This window comes from Balaenoptera ricei, chromosome 2 (assembly GCF_028023285.1).
Source record: "Balaenoptera ricei isolate mBalRic1 chromosome 2, mBalRic1.hap2, whole genome shotgun sequence".
NCBI classification, from domain to species: domain Eukaryota; kingdom Metazoa; phylum Chordata; class Mammalia; order Artiodactyla; family Balaenopteridae; genus Balaenoptera; species Balaenoptera ricei.
This window is the reverse complement of record NC_082640.1, coordinates 63,121,277-63,138,233: the sequence shown is the minus strand read 5'-3', so window position 1 is coordinate 63,138,233 and position 16,957 is coordinate 63,121,277. Positions and strand designations below refer to the sequence as shown.

Below are 16,957 nucleotides of genomic sequence, written 5' to 3'. Positions count from 1 at the left end.
CTTGGGTGTGTCTTAACCTCTAAAGCTGAGTGCTCCCATGTTCCAAGGTCATTGTGATGAGGATTCCAGGGGCTTTGTGACACACACTGGCTGGCTCTGTTCAAGTATGGGAGGTCAGAATAGGCCCAGTTCCTCCTGGGGATGCAACACAAAGGAAGATCATCTTCCCCTGCTTAATTAAAGCATCACTTAGGGCTCCAAGTGAGCTCTGGTCAGAGGCTGCTTTGAAGACAGCTAGCAGGGGCCATGACCACCCTCTCTCCTGAAAACAGCCTCTCTGCCAGGCAGTCGGCCTCCTTCATCCTGGTGGGTGTTCTTCATCAGCTCTGAGGCCCTCCCTCCCCAACTCTGGTTTGCATTAGGGCCATTTTCCCCTGTTGGGTAGGAAGGACTAGAACCCTGAGCTGGCCTAGAAAGTGGAGCAGCGTAGGTTAAACCTTGATCTCACCATCATTACAAACAACAGGACTGAAAAACACAGGTTCTTTTTTACCCTTCTATCTAAGCCAGTGTTACTTTTTCCTCATATGTGACATTCTAACTTTAATGAGTCTAGGTCTGCAAGTTGTCTTAAAGATGCTGATAAATTTTCCATGGTGTTTTTGCCAACAATTTTGGTATGCTGCCACCAGGTGGCAGTAATGCTTTTGTTAGTAGGCGGTTCCGCGTCCGATTAATGCTACACTATTCATTTGAATTCAGCCTCAGTCATAAAATTTTCTATACAGTATATTTTTCAAAATCATAGTAACTAATTATAATGACCTTAACCAATCTCAAGTCTCATTAATCATAGTGATTTAGAGAGTGATACATAAGAAAGCAGAAATGCAAAACAGGCCTCTCTCTCCCGGAGTTTTAAATGTTATTGCTCTATTGCAGATTATCACGAGGCCTTGATTTGAATTTTCTTTATATCTCTCTTCATTTATCTGAAGTTAGAGAAGGATAATAATAAAATAACAACCTGTCATATAGCATTTATTAGGTACAATGACTGTTCTAAATGCATTATTTATAGTCAGTCTCATCATAACTCTATGAGGTGGATGAAGCTATTATCTTCACTGTATAAATGGGAAAATTGAGGCCTAGGGACTAAGCAACTTGCCTACAGACCCACAGCTAGTAAGTGGCAGAGCTGGTATTTAAACCCAAACTGCGGAGTCCATCTTCTAAATCAGTGATTCTCCAAGAGTGGTGCCTGAGTCTGCAGCATCAGCATCAAATGGGGACTTACAAGAAATGCAGACTCTTGAGCCCCAGATCTTCTGAACCAGAAACTCTGGGGGTGGGGCCCATCGATCTGTGGTTTAACAAGCCCTCTGGGTGATTCTGACGCACAGCTAACTTTGAGAACCACTGTTGTTTTAAGCTATTTTTAAGCTAACTATGCTATACTGATGATACACCCTCCACACCTGGGTTGCTAATAATCACCCAGATAACTTTCAAGTTGCACACATCCTCCCCAAGCTTTCTACTGTTAATATGCCTGCCTTCCTTGGGCCACCCCCTCTCCCCTTGGTAAGAATCACTGACATGGTTACTGTTGGGAGTATGTCTTGTCCCTCAGATGAACTCAGGCTTTATTGATGGCTCTGTTGCTATGAGTATTCAGAGGAACACAGCATCAAAAGCCCTCATAGAAAGTTTTCCTTATCCTCCAGTGGCTTTCTTATTTTACTAACAAATACTGGAGAAAATTCTTAAACCCAGTGATGCAGAGGGGGAAGGAGAGTGGAAAGATGTATGCCTGTAGCCAAGGCCGCTAGCGGCTGTTAGAGAGGCTGAACCACTTAAGGCTCCCACTTCTGGACCCCTTTTCCAGAGGAAGCATGGCCAAGCTTTCCCCAGGTTTGCCCGTGGAGAGCTTTAACCTGCTTAGGCACACCACAAAGGTGGGAGGAGATTTCCACACCTGCCCTACCTAGCAGTAACCTTCCCAGGGGACTAGGAAAGGTGCTACTGCAGAGCTGAAGAGTACCCAACACCTCAAGGACTACCAGGGTCTCCTCCTGGATGACTAGGTCATTGTACCCAGATTGTGGGCAGGGTGTTAATAGGTTGGCGGAGCAAGGAATGGAGGAATATAGGAGGATGAAGATGGATTTGAGTGGCCATTGAGATGACCACCTCCATTACTTTGAAGGACCCCAGATGCAGATTCTATTCACTTTATTATTTTTTTATTTTTTATTTTATTTTTTGGCCGCGCTGCACTGCATGACGGATCTTAGGCATAGACAGGAGGTGTGGATGTACTGGTGAAGAGAGGAAGGGGACTTCCTGTGGAAATTCCTACACACACACACATCACTGTAGCCCTCTGCAGGTGGTCAGGCTTTTTGTGCTTGTCCTTTGCTTGCTAGCAAATGTCTTAAATGTTCTGGTGGGTGGCCCGTAGTTTGCTTGGGTCTGGGGAGATTCAGGGATGTGGCTGGGCAGAGAGAAGTGGAGTTTGCTGGAAGGAGAAGTCAGTGGCTTTTTATAAACAAATTCAGCCACGGCAAAGTAGGCAGATAGCCAATTGTTGCAGGTAGAGGTTTAGTAATGCAAATTATCCGAGCACTCAGCAGATGCCTTCTTGAGATGTTTCTGATTATCTCTGCCTTATTATGTTGATGCCATATTTTTATTATAGTGTTCTGTGCATAGTACTTTGATTACTTTGCCACTTTCATTGTGTTCAACCCTTTTTTCATAACTTTGTTCATCATTTATTTCTTAATCTTTCTATGGCATTTAATTTTAAGGTATACCTTCTGTTAACAGCATGTGTAGGGCGTATATTTTTTATTCAAACTGAAATTTCTTGTCTTTTACACTGCCTGGTGGCATGGCGTTGGGGTTAAGCACCCTGACTCTTGCAACAAACAGCTCAGGGTTCAAATCTCAGCTCTGATATTTACTGTGCGACTTCAAATATGCTAATTAACCCTCTAGGGCTCTGGTTCCCTAATATGTAAACCAGTGTAACAACCTCACCTACCTCATAGGTGGCTGTGAAGATTAGACGGTTGGTAAGTATGAAGTGCTTAGACTATCATCAGTGCTTTTTAAGTGTTTACAACTAATAAGGGAATGTAAGCATTTATTTCCATAATTGATTTCTTTGGATTTCTATCATTTTTATGCTTTATGCGTTTATTGATTCCTTGTTGTTTCCTGTATGGTTTGTTTGTATTTTTTAAAGTAAATTAGAGGGACTTCCCTCATGGTCCAGTGGTTAAGACTCTGTGCTTCCACTGCAGGGGGCATGTTCGATCCCTGGTCGGGGAATTAAGATCCTGCATGCCTAAGATCCGTCATGCAGTGCAGCACAGCCAAAAAAATAAAATAAAAAATGAAAAAATAATAAAGTGAATTAAAAGGATAATGTCCTATTCCTATAAATCTCTAATTTTAAAAGTAAAAAATAAAACAATTTCTTCTGACACTATCCTTCAATCTAATAAAAAATTGAATTTGTAGTTAATAATCTTTCCACAAAGAATACTCCAGGCCTAGATGGCTTCACTGGTGAGTTATACCAAATACTGAAGAAAGAAATAATACCAACTCTATACAAACTATTCTAAAAAATTGAAAAGCAGGAATACATCCCTACTTATTCTATTAGGCCAACATTACCCTGATGCCAAAATCAAAGACATTAAAAGAAAACAAAATTATAGGCCAATATCTCTCATGAACAATGATGCAAAAATCCTAAATAAAACTGTAGTAAATAATAGCCAATGATGTCTAGAAAGGATAATACAGGGGCTTCCCTGGTGGCACAGTGGATAAGAATCTGCCTGCCAATGCAGGGGACACAGGTTCGAATCCTGGTTCGGGAAGATCTTACATGCCGCAGAGCAACTAAGCCCGTGCGCCACAACTACTGAGCCTGTGCTCTAGAGCCCGTGCTCCGCAACAAGAGAAGCCACCGCAATGAGAAGCCCACGTACCACAACGAAGAGTAGCCCCCGCTCGCCACAACTAGAGAAAGCCCGCACTCAGCAACGAAGACCCGACACAGCCAAAAATAAATAAATAAAATTAAAATTAAAATTAATTAAAATTTAAAAAATTAAAAGGATAATACATCACCAGCGGGGTTTATCCAAGGAATGATTTAACATTCAGAATAATTCAATATAATTTACCATTTTAGCAAACTACAGAAAGAAAAACCGTATGATCATCTCAGAAAATGCAGAACATCCATCCCTGATAAAAACTCTCAGCAAATTAGGAAGAGAAGGGAACTTCCTCAACCTGATAAAGGGCATCTACAAAAAGCCTATGGTTAACATCATACCAAATCATGAGAGCCTGAATGCTTTTCCTCTAAGATTAGGAACAAAGCAAAGATGTCTGCTCTTACCACTTTTTTTCGACATTGCCCTTGAAGTTCTAGCCAGTGCATAAAACATGAAAAAGAAATAAAAGGCATCCAGCCTGGAAAGGAAGAAGTGAAACTGCCTTTATTCACAGATAACATGATCATCTATGTCAGGGTTGGCAAACTTTTTCTGTAAAAGTCAAGATAGTAAGTACTTTAGTCTTTGTGTGCCATACATCTCTGTTGTAACTACTTAACTCTGCCATTGTAGCATGAAAGCAGCCATAGACAACAAATGAGTGAATGGGCATGGCTGTGTGCCAATAAAACTTTATTTAAAAAAACAGATTAGAGGCCTGATTTGGCCCATGGGTTGTAGATTGCTGATCATTGGCCTATATAACAAATCCTATGGATACACCAAAAAAGCTACTAGGACTAATAAGTGAGGTTAGCAAGGTCGTAGGATACAAGATCAATACATAAATATCCACTGTATCTGTATATACTAGCAATGAAGAGTTGGAAGTTGAAAGTTTAAAAATAACACTTTTACAGTAGCATCCCCCAAAATGAAACATTTAGGGATAAATCTGACAAAATACATGAATAACCTACACACCAAAAACCACAAAACATTGCTGAAAGAAATTAAAGAAGACCTAAATAAATGCAGAAATATACTGTGTTCATGGGTCAGAAGATTCAATAGTGTTATCAATTCTCCCCAAATTGATCTATAGGTTCAATGCAATCCCCATCAAAATCACAACTGTCTTTATTGTAGAAATTGACCAATTGACTAAAATTCATATGGAAATGTATTCCTAAAGTTCATGCATTCCCTTTTACAATTAAGGATCCCAGGACACAGCCCCGCTCTGCCTGTTCCCTTCTACTTCCTGCTGAGTGTTGCAGTCTCTGAGTATAGGTTGGGAGATCATGATGGCTGTCAGGGGGGCAGAAGCCTGGCTCTGCTCAGCTCAGATGACAGTGCCTATGCAGTTGGGACACGGCATCAGGGCAGACCCTGCTTCCCCAGGTTAGGCGAAGGCCAAGATTTTTTGTACCTTCTAGGGCCCATATGTCCTATTTTGGTTCAGAAGATGGAACATGTATGAGTCATTAAAGTGTATTGCTCAATCCATCCCAATAGAACATGGAGTTAGTGGAAATTATCCCAAATTTGGGCCTGTGGGCTCTAATTTTTAATATCCAGTGCTGTTTTACTTCTAACACCTTTCTACACATGTGGTCAGTGGACCAGTATCAGCAATCCCCTGGGAGCTTGTTAGAAATGTGTCATCTTGGGCCCCACCCCAGACCTTCTGAGTTAAAATCTGTGTTTTAAGAAGATCCTCAGGTGACTCGTATGCAAATTTAAATTTGAGTCACACATGTGCATATTCAGGTATATATTAATGGGAAGTTGGGAGTATTTACATCAGATATGTCTAGTCACCTGCCAAGCTCTGTCCATCAGCACACTTTCAAGTCTGCAATGTGGCATTTCAAGATATTCTCTCCAATACAAGACTCCTAGGAATCTTCCCCTGTTCCAACAGGAATTCAACTCCTAATTATTGTTTTATGAGCATTTTAAATTACTTTGCATGCATTGCACTCACTTTCCCCCAACACACACACACACACACACACACACACCCCTGATGTAAACCAGAAACCATTCCTTATGATGCATTGTTCTACTCTTTTAGGAAAGCTAAAATGGAGCTTGTGGATGTGTTTAATTAGTGTTTATTTTATATTTTTCCATTATCAAAGCAGTATATATTATTATAGAAAAGTTTGAAAATATAAGAAAAAGGGGAAAATTACTTATAATCCTATCACTCAAAGATAATCACTGTTTTGTTTTTAGGTGGGTTTTTTCAGGGTTTTTTTTCAGTCTTTTCTCTTTTTTTTTTAAATCAGTCATCAATTTTATACACATCAGTGTATACACGTCAATCCCAATCGCCCAATTCAGCACACCACCATCCCCACCCCACTGCGGTTTTCCCCCCTTGGTGTCCATACATTTGTTCTCTACATCTGTGTCTCAACTTCTGCCCTGCAAACCGGTTCATCTGTACCATTTTTCTAGGTTCCACATACATGCGTTAATATAATATTATAATATAATATAATATTTGTTTTTCTCTTTCTGACTTAACTTCACTCTGTATGACAGTCTCTAGATCCATCCACGTCTCAGCAAATGACTCAATTTCGTTCCTTTTTATGGCTGAGTTTTTTTTCAGTCTTTTCTAACAGGATTTTTATAGTGGTTAATTCACTCTAAGAGTATATAAAGTGAAGTTTTTATAATATGTAACAGACGTATGGAGTATAGTACACAGAGAGAGTAGATACTGAATATACAGTTTTGTTTTCTGCTTTTTGTCCGTTAACATTTGTATTTTCCCAGATTATTATTCTTTCCTTGTAAGCATCAATTTAAATGCCTCACAATATTCCATTAAGCATATAAACCATAGTTTACTTAACTATTCCCTTATTGCACAACAGTTAGAGAGTGCTTGCATTTTTCATTTTGGTAAGTAGTGTGCAATGAAAATGATTGTGCATACAGCGTTTTTCTATATATTTTCAGTAATTTCCTCAGGATAAATTTCCAAAAGTGAATCAGAGGCTGTGAACTTTGATTCACATTGCAAAATCCAGAGTATATCACTTAAAAATCACACTTAAAGAAAAGCCAAAGGTTCCTAACAGAGGGCTGAGGTGGTTTTCCTTGCCAGGTGAAGAGAAAACCACCCATTGACAAGACGGAATGGGATGGCTTCTTTGACGAGAACGGTCACTTGGCCAAGTCACGAGACTTCATTTGTGTTAACATCCTGGAAAGGGTATGGTCCTAAGCTACCCTTGGCCTCACCCTGGAACTGGGGGACATGGGCAGGCAAGGGGGCAAGCATGGCATTGGGAGGGGCCCTTTTGGCAAGCATCTGGAGGGCCCACGACCTCTCACCTCTACCCCTCCCCAGGGTCTGCACCCCTTCGTGAGGACGGAAGCCTGGAAATTCCTCACGGGCTACTACTCATGGCAGAGTTCCCAGGATGAGCGGCTCATGGTGGACAGCACAAGGAGGTAGAACATTCCAGATCCTGTCAGGGGAGGGTGGGTGGCAGTGCAGGTGGGAGGGGATGCCCACCTCAGCCTGGTAGGTTCAGGCTTCTTCCTTCAAATGGACTTCTCTTTCTGAGAGACAAAATCCCCATGGCTCTGCCAACATACAGGGGGCCCACATACAGGGGGGCATCGGTACCTTCCCCCATCCCCACTCCCGACCCTGCACCCCAGCCCGGCCATGTTTACCAGTCCTCACTCTGCTCACTTGAGCTGGATCCCAACACCTCCCAGCTGTCCCCCCCGCCCAGCTCAGCCCAGCCCAGCCCAGCCCAGCCATCCCTCGGCCTGTGCGGCCTTCTTGAGGTGGAGAAGATTCAAAGTTAAAGATTTAACCTTAACACAGTATTTAACTGAAGATCCTTCAGTTAAATACACCTGCAAAGACCCTTTTCCCGAATAAGGTCATATTCACAGGTTCCAGGGGCTAGGGCATGGACTTATCTTTGGAGGTCACCATTCAACCCACGATACCACCTAAGCTCGTTCTAATGATGGGCACAAAACACTGTCTCATCCAGTCCTTCTAATTCTGAGGCATAGGTGCTAGTGTTAGCCCCATTCTACAGACAAGGAAACTGAGGCTTAGAGAGAGCTGGGGATATCCCCAAGTCTTGACCCTAGTGGCAGACACCCAGTACTTAAGTTGTGGATCCAGGATTCAGGTGCAGTGGTCAGACTGCAGAGCCAGAGGTTAAACCTGTCATCCCACTGCACTCCAGGCGGAAATCAGAGGATGGTTAGGGCTGGCAGAGGCGGGGGGAGGGGAGGCAGCACAGGTAGCAGGCACTGCCTGAGTGAGGGCACTGCTCAGGGTTACCCCGATTGGCCTGGAGGGGAAGGCTGCCTCGTTCAGCCTCAGTTCTGTTCTCACAGGAAGAACTACGAGGCCTTATGCCAGATGTATGAGAAGATTCAGCCCCTCCTGGAAAACCTGCACCGGAACTTCATAGAGACTCGGAATAACATCGGTGAGCCAAGGAGGGTGGGCTGTGCTGGGCAGAGGGGAGGGTTGGAGGTCATCCCGGCCCCACCTCAGTCACATCTGTGCACTGGTTCCTGGGAGCTGCCTTGACGTGTGCCAGGAATTTTGCCAGCTAAACCTTGGTTAGTCTGTCCGCCTGGCTCTACTGGCTGCCCCTAGATGCCCAGCACTGTGTATCCCTGGGTGTATGTTGTTTCTGCTGTTTGTCTACATCTCCTCCCCCCTTGGCCTTGAACTAGGTTGAATTATAATTGGTGGGGGGGTGGGACATCCCTGGCAAAGGGTACAGCCTGGTCAAAGATTTGGAGGTGGGAAAAAGCCCAGGCAGCTCAGGTTGTGGTAAGAGGCAAAGGCTGGTGGGCTGATGTACCTTTTTCATGGCCCCCTTCCCAGGATGTCCTGGGTCCTAGCCTCTTGGAATGAGGGGAATAAACTAACCCATGGACTTTCTGCTGGGGTGATCTGGTGCCTCACCATCCCTTGCCTCCAACCTAGCATACGACATCCAGAAACTCTATGACAAAGACCCCCTGGGCAATGTCCTTATTGATAAAAAGAGGCTGGAGAAGATCCTGCTCCTGAGTTACGTCTGCAACACCCAGGCAGGTGCGCCAGGGGGCTGGGTCTCCCTTCAGCTCCCTCTTCTCAACTCCTTCCTGGGATAGGACCTGCCCAAGCCCAGGCTCCGCCCCTCCTCACTGGCTCCTCTCCACCCCAGAGTACCAGCAGGGCTTCCATGAGATGGTGATGCTTTTCCAGCTGATGGTGGAACATGATCATGAGACCTTCTGGCTTTTCCAGTTCTTCCTACAGAAAACGGTGAGAGCTGAGCCTGGCTTAGGGACCACCCCCATTCCTCAAACGACCCCTTGAGGTTAGGCAGGCATTGGCAGCCCCAGCCATTTCCTCCAGCCCTGAAGCAGCCCTCTGAGTCCCAGAGGAGCTTTTCCCATGGAAAGACAATGCCAATCCCAGTGGGGTGTGTGCTGGTTGGGGGGTGGCAAGCATTGGAACTGAGGAAGGGGATAATGATGCTCTGGGTCCAGCTCTTGTCAAACCGTGAAAGGTTTGGCAAGGCCCAGTGAGGCCCACCTTTCTCCTGGCATTCCCCTCCCAAAACATGGCTCTGCTCCTGCAAATCCTCCACGGCTCCCCACAGCCTCCAGAATAAAATCCAAAAACCGCAGCCAGACATTCAAGGCCTCTGTCTTCAGTCTTGTCTCCCACAGTTACCTTCACATGACCTGCATCCCGGCCCCCCAGGGGCTCAGTATTCCCACACTGTGAGGTGGAGGGCTTTTGAAGGTGCTGCTCCCTGTTACTCCCTTTCTGGAAAGCCTGTCCTCATGATCTGTGAGAGGCTACCCAGAACCCACCCCCATCCCTCTCTCTATCCCTGCAACAATGTACCCACTGCTCTTTCCTTGTCCTGATTGGTCCAGACCCATGGTATGTGTCTGGAGGAATAACTGGTCTCACTGCATTGTGAGCCACTCCTGAGACATCTCCGCATGCCCACCACACACACACACACACACACACACACACACACACCACAGACACAGACATGATGTGTGTTTGCAAACACACATACACTGACACTCAGACTCATACAGAGACACGTGCCCGGCCCAGAGCCAGACACACAGAGGGCCTCCAGAACTGGGGAGTTGATGAAGCAAGGCCGACTCTTCTGATGCTTTCAAGGGGTTCCCTCCCTCCCACCCATCTTTCCCAGGAGCACAGCTGTGTCATCAACATCGGGGTGGGCAAGAACCTCGACATGCTCAACAACCTGATCAACTTCCTGGACCCCGTGTTTGCTGAGCACTTAAGTGAGTGCGCCCCTCTGCCATCTTAAATGTCCTCCAACCAGAGCAGGCGTGGGAGGGGGCCGGGAACCAGTCCAAGGCAGTGGCGCCCAATCATGTGAGAGGGAGCAAGGTCATTTGGTCTTTTCTTTGGGCCCCAGGGAGAGGGCTCATCTGGATGGGGTTGAAATCTGGACAGTTGAAAATCCACCCCAAACAGTCTCCAAGGGCAGATGGAAAAGTGACAGCCCAGGTTTTTGTATTTCCCAGTGTGTTTATGAGCTCAGTTGTTTGGCCTCATCTGTCTGTCTTTGCTTTATCTCCTATTCCCCTGACCATGGCCCCCTGGTTGGCACCCTGCTTCTCTCCCCACAGAAGGGAAGGGTGCGGGGGCCGTGCAGTCTCTCTTCCCCTGGTTCTGCCTCTACTTTCAACGTGCCTTCAAGTCCTTCGACGACGTCTGGAGGCTCTGGGAGGTGAGGCGCTCCTCTGGGGCAGAGGATAGACCCTACCCCTAGGGCAGGCAGCAGGGAAGCCCTTTTCCTTGCCTCCCTTTATTACTGGCTTTGGATGGAGTTCAGTGGGATTTAGTGGGCCACTGAGCCTGCTTCCGCCCTGTTGGGAGATGACAGAGCATCAGTTGGTCCATCTGTTCATCTAATCCCACCACTGTACCTTCTCAGGGCAGCGCAGGCAGGAGGGGCCTCGCGGCCTGTGCAGTGGAAGCCTGGCCTGCGCTCGGCTTCCCTGCCACCCTGCCTGTGCAAGGGGCCTCACTCTGCTCTCACTTTCCCGGCCACCTCTTCCTCGGCCTTCCCCTCCACCTGAGCGCCCACTTCTTCTGAGCCCTCACTCCTGGAGGAGGAGGGGCCCCCAAGGACAGGTCGCACCTACAGTTATTTGACCCTAGTCTCCGGGGCATCAGCAGATGAACCTCCCCGGGAACACGCCCACCGCCCGTCACTGCCCTGCCCAGTGGCCGCCACTGCCTGCAGGATCCGGCCCACCGCTCAGCCTGACATTCAGTGCCTCAGAAATCAACTCCCCCCACCTCACCCCTCCCTCCTGGCCTGCTGGTCTCCATGCTCAAGTCCATGACCACTGCCAGGCCTTTGGTGACACCCCTGGATTGTTGACTTTCCATCAACTGTTGCTTTGCCAAAACTCCACTCAAATGCTACCGAGAGTTACCCAGTCATTCTTGGCATTCTCTCTCTCTCTCTCTCTCCCTCTCCCACCTTCTCTCTTGCTCCCTCCCTCCTTCCCTTCTTCCCTCTCGCATGCTCTCTCCCTCCTCCCTCCCTCTCTCTAGTGAATTTCCTGAAGGCTTTTTCTCTGAGTCCCCCAACAGCAAGCACCATGCCTAGAACCCCAGAGGTTGAATGAATGAATGACTGAATGAATGAGCACGTCGGCAGCAAGACCCAGACATGATGGACGGGGCCACGTGGTGGGTGGGTACCGCGCCATCCCAAAGGCGTCTGCAGTGTCAGGCCACAGGCCAGGCTGAGGCTCGCCCACCTCTGCAGGTCCTGCTGACGGGGAAGCCCTGCAGGAACTTCCAGGTGCTGGTGGCCTACAGCATGCTGCAGATGGTGCGCAAGCAGGTGCTGCAGGAGAGCATGACAGGCGACGACATCCTCCTGGTGAGAGCACCCTCGGGCCCGGCCCGGCCCGGCCCCACCGGCTCCTGGAGGCCCCCGACACCCACACCATCCCTGGTGAAGGCCCCTGGGTCGGGGGCCCTGGACTCCAGTGGCCCCTGTGCCCCTGGGCAGGAACAGTGATGAGACGGACATGCCCCGAACACTGTACTGTGTGCATTTAGAGACCAGCTTGTTTAAGCCTCATGACAAGCCTGACACAGAGAGGCCATAACGCTCACCATCACCATCACCCCTGTTTAGCAAATGGGGAAACTGAGGCCCTGAACAGTTCTTAAGCTTTAGGCTTGACAGACTGACAGTTAACTCTTTGGCCCTAGGGTCCTCCTGTGACAAAAGACCTGGAATTTTCCAACAATTCTAAAAAGCAGCTGAAGGCTTTGTCAAAAACATCTTAGAGAGAACCCCAATCATAAAATGAGTCCTCCTAGAAGCCCATGAAACGCTCGGTGGAACCTCAGGACTCCCTAAAGCCCAGAATGAAAACTGCATTTACCATCTTTCCAATAGAGAAAATTCCATTGGTACAACTTCAGGCACTGTGCCAAGCTGGTGGGGGGGAGATCAGCTGGCCCCAGTGACTGCCGTGAGCAGCGGCCTTGTCCCCTTGAAGCGGCAGGTCGCTGCCTGTGCCCGGGGGAGACCTGCTTCCGCCCCACCTTCTCCCGGCACAGGCGTGCAACAACCTAATAGACCTTGATGCTGCTGAGCTGGTCTCCGCTGCCTGCACAGTCTACGCGGAGCTCGTCCAAAAGGATGTACGTTACACCAATTACTTGTCCTCCTTCCCTTCCTCCTCCAAGAAGCCCTCCCCAGTCTCCCAAGCCCAGCCCATGGCAGGCGTACTCAACTTCAGGGACACAGCTTGTGCTACGTTCTCTGCCACCAACCCATGGGGCTTGCTCTGCATGGACTTCTCACAGGTTTGCCTGTGTAACTCCTGCCTCCCCAAGTAGATAGACTGTGCTTCCCGAGGACACGGCCCTCTTCCCTCGTTCCCTGCGTCCATCCCGGCAGATCTGGGCACAGGGCGGGGCACCCAGGGGCTCAGGAGAATGTCACTGGCTGAATGAACCGAAGAATGAGAGCGACAGACCAATGTCTGTCTGCCTCTACCTGCCGGAACCTTCCTCTCCCCCAGGTTCCTCAGCCATTAAAGGATTTCTTTCTCTGAGGATACTCACAAGCGACAGATGCCTTCAACAGACAGAATGAGGTGGTGCTTCAGCCGCGAGGTCAGGGTCAAGTCCGATGGGGCGTTCGGGTGAGGGTGTAGGTAATACAGCTGCGATATCAACAGCCTTCTGGAGTCATGGTTCATGGTAAGCAGTGTGTTTCCTGGAGGGGTGCATAAGGGCAGAGACAGGATTGTTTAATGAGAGGAGAGACTGCGAGGGCTAGAGAGAGGGCACACACTGGGAGGAGACTGTGCTGGTCAGCCATCCCTCAGTGGCTGAGGGCTTTCCAAGGCTGCAGTGGTTCTGCACCAGGAAGCAAATGGTTGAGGGTATAACCGACCTTGAGAGCCAGCTGCCTCCTGTGGAAGAAACGGACGTGTCTAACAGCCTTGCTCAATCCCTGGTCCGGAGAGGAGGGCCCGACCCCATGGCTCCCCTTACTCCCAATGTACCAGTCACACATGACAGTGTTTTTCCAGAGCCTCCCCAGCAGTCTGTGGAAGGTCACAGCCCAAATCTCTGGCTAGCAAGCGACTCCCCTCCTGGTTTCAAAGCCCCCTCACAATGGCACCTTCATTTCTCAGCCTGGATGCCACCTCAGACTAGACTCTCTTTTGCAGCCTTAATCTCTCCAGAGAATGCCATCTTTTCCCTGACTCGGGCAGTGCAGACTCTCCCTGGAGCAGCGGTGCCTGCCACCCGCTCTCCCCAGACTGTGCCCCAGCCCCGGGCCCCCCGCCCTGCCTGCCCATGCTCTGAGGGGTACCCTGAGGACAGACATGAAGGTTGGCCAGAAGGGGCTGAACCAACAGAGAGACAGGGTGCTGGCTAGGTGCCCCCATCCCCACAGCTGCTTGGCAAGTGTGTATACACGCACACACACCCACACACATGCAGAGCCCTGCCCAGTGGCTACACTTTTTCAGAGGGGGCTGATGGATGCGGGGGAGGGATCTGTTGTTTTGCTGTGGACCTGGCCCTTGGGGGTGAGGCACGACCATCCTTCTCACTCTCCTGCTCCCGCCCTGTCACTCTCAGTGACCATCACTGGAAAGGCACTATGTCCCCAATTAGTGTCTGGTCTCCTTCCCCTCAGGTGACAATCTCCCATCCCTGGCTGACTCTGAGTCTCTTGGCTGCTGTGTTTCTGCTGGAGGGGGTTACTCGGAAGAATGGGGTCCTGTTCCCCCCACCAGGGTCTTTTCTGCATGGCTAAAGAGCCAGCGTTTGCTGGGCAGGAAGGCACATGGGTAAATTCATATACTGCCCTCCTCCTCAGGCTTCTGTTCCCAAGACAGTTTATTTAAACAAGGGTTCCTGCATGGAGTACAGTTCTCTAAGAACAAAATTGTGTTTCCAGTTTACCGAAGAACCAGAATAAAAGACATCTCGATGAGCTGTGGCCTTGGGAGGAGAAGGGTCCATAGAAACATCGGTGTGCATTTCCTAATGCTTCTTTTGGCCTGGTGGCATTAGTTGGCTTATGACTTTTGGTTTGGACATATACGCAATGCCAAACATCTATTCCAAAACGAAACAATTCAAACACTCGCCTTCTAGGCCAATGGTTTTCAAACCTGATTTTAAAATCATTGGAGCCTCATTGTTACAAAATCTATGCCAGGAGCCCAATGGTTGAAGTTTGGGTGGGAAGCCCAGAGCCCTCCTCTCTGTGATCCCCCTCAGACCCCTCCTTGAAGGTCATCATTTCCTCCAAGGTACCTCCAAGGAAGCTCTGCCCTACTGGGAGCATGTTTGAAAACCTCTGTTGCTCTTAAAGATGGACTGGATTAAGTCTTGACACTGAATCGATCCAGGTTCAGATAAATTCCAGGTGACACAGTGATGGAAATGAAGATCTCAGAGGAGCTGAACATCTCTCAGCTCGTCTGCTGTGCTCCCAGCTGGTGGACTGTAGGTTAGGATCTTCCCACACTGCTGTGTGTATCACAGAGCCAGCACAGACTTCTCCCCTCTTAGTTGATCACTTTTATCACCCAGTGTTATTTTTCTCTAGTAAGGTCCAGTCCTGAGATAGCACTATGGGAAGCATTCAAATCCTAGAGACTAAGTTCCCTTCAACTAAGTGTAGAGACTGTGCTGGTCTAAATAATTTGTTAATTCCATAGACATTTACGGAGTCCTTACTGTGAGCTGCCCACTGTCCAGGCACGGAGAATTCCCCAGTGGGGGAAAGACGGACACAATCCCTGCTTCCATGACACTTGTAGTTGAGTGGGAACCAGGTAATCACCTTAAAGAATGTATAATTGCACATTCCTTTTGTGCTCTGAAGGAAAGGAACATGGTTCTAGGAGAGAAGATAGAAATCAGTGGTGGTAGTGGTGATGTCAGTGACAATGGCGGGGATTCAGGCATGATGGTTGTGAGGATGATGGTGGGCGGGAGGAGTTGTGAGGTTGCTAATGATGGTGGTGAATGACTGTGGTCATGATGTCAGTGAGGGCAATAGTGGCAATGTCAATGACAGTGGTGGTGGTGGTGGTGAAGATGATATCAACGGTGCTGTAGCCTTGGTGACAATATCAGTTCTGGTGATGATGGTGGGGATGTTGATGATAACGGTGGTTGTTAGTGATGTTGTTGGTGTCAGTGGTGGGGGGGTTGGTGGTAGAGGTGTGATGTCACCGACGATGGTGGAGGTGGTGGTAGTGGTGATTCAATTCCAGCAGTGGTGGAGATGAAGATGTCAGTGGTGGTGACGGTAGTGCTGGCTTTCATTCAGTTAACAAAAACTGTCTACAATGGCCATCTCTGTATTGATATTGGTGATGGGGTTGGTGGTGACGGCAGTCATGGTGGAGATGAAAATAGGGATAACTTCATTCTGGAAAGACTAGTGTCTACACACTTCCAATGAGCAAGACCTAAACATAATATTTTTAAATGAGCCATAGTGGTCATGAGCATAGAGATAAAGTAAATGGAAGCGCCCAGGCCCTATCCAAGCTTTCCAAAACTTGGTCCTCAGCCTGATATGAAAGTTTAGATTGGCTATATCTATTCTATGATCTCATCCCATCTCTCCTCCTTTCACTCTTGTTCCAAGCCTCTTCCCTGGAGGTCATTCATTTCCCTTCTCTGGCTACCTTGAATGACCCCAAGACAACTCTCTGTTCCTGGAGCCAGGATAATGGCTCTCTATCCACCTACAGCTTCACAGAGGTGGCATGTATAAAGACCCAAGTTCTCTGGGCCCCAGAGTCTGTGTTTCTGACTCAGAGAGGGATAAAGGAAATGGGCTCTGCACCCACCCTCCAGCTGGCCAGCAGAGCCCAATGCTGGGCTGAAGCCCCTGACCTCTGTCCAGTGAGGGGGAAGGGCTACACCTACTGCAGGGGGAAGGACATAACTAGTGGGACATAGTGAGAGGGGCCTCCACTGCCCAGGACTCAGCCCCATTGCTGTGATCAGACTTGAGTTTGGAACACTGGCCTCTCAAGGGGACAAGGGAGGAAGAAAGAGAATGAGTAGGAATTGAAGGAAGAAAAAAGAGAAGTTCTAGAAAATTGGGGGAGGTAGTGAAATAGGAGGGAATGTGGGGTTTCTTTCTCAACTAACTAAAAGTCATCTTAGTGACCATCAACAGAGACATCAGTGTTGGCTGAACACAGCAAAGTGACAAATGGTACTTGTGTGCTGATCCTCAAGGCTGATGCTTTTCACGGGTGTGCTTCCCAGGCCACTGCCCCATCCCAACCACAACACACACACACACACACACACACACACAAACACTCTACACACCCATACTGCAGCCTTGCGGGTATTACTGGTGGTTTTGTTTTTCAATCTGATTGACATGTAACTATGT

General features: G+C 48.2%; 1 protein-coding gene across 2 annotated transcripts; it reads left to right on the top strand.

Annotated features, from left to right (window-relative positions):
* Window positions 1–246: 246 nt before the first annotated feature.
* On the top strand, window positions 247–13,118 carry TBC1D21 (TBC1 domain family member 21). Of its 2 annotated transcripts, XM_059915458.1 has the most exons (11): window positions 247–306; window positions 7,096–7,203; window positions 7,342–7,445; window positions 8,361–8,455; window positions 8,965–9,075; window positions 9,188–9,288; window positions 10,208–10,304; window positions 10,656–10,756; window positions 11,810–11,926; window positions 12,619–12,702; window positions 13,086–13,118. In XM_059915458.1, exons 1-11 carry the CDS (start codon window positions 247–249, stop codon window positions 13,116–13,118), a joined length of 1,011 nt encoding a protein of 336 aa, XP_059771441.1. The 2 variants fall into 2 exon arrangements, with proteins under 2 accessions (XP_059771441.1, XP_059771442.1); XM_059915459.1 differs by lacking the exon at window positions 7,096–7,203.
* The last annotated feature ends 3,839 nt before the right edge of the window (window positions 13,119–16,957 follow it).

Coding starts and splice junctions, on each gene's coding strand:
- TBC1D21 (XM_059915458.1), top strand. CDS start 247: ATGACCACCCTCTCTCCTGAAAACAGCCTCTCTGCCAGGCAGTCGGCC. Junction 7,204..7,341: donor GTGTTAACATCCTGGAAAGG/GTATGGTCCTAA, acceptor ACCCCTCCCCAG/GGTCTGCACCCCTTCGTGAG. Junction 9,289..10,207: donor AGTTCTTCCTACAGAAAACG/GTGAGAGCTGAG, acceptor CATCTTTCCCAG/GAGCACAGCTGTGTCATCAA.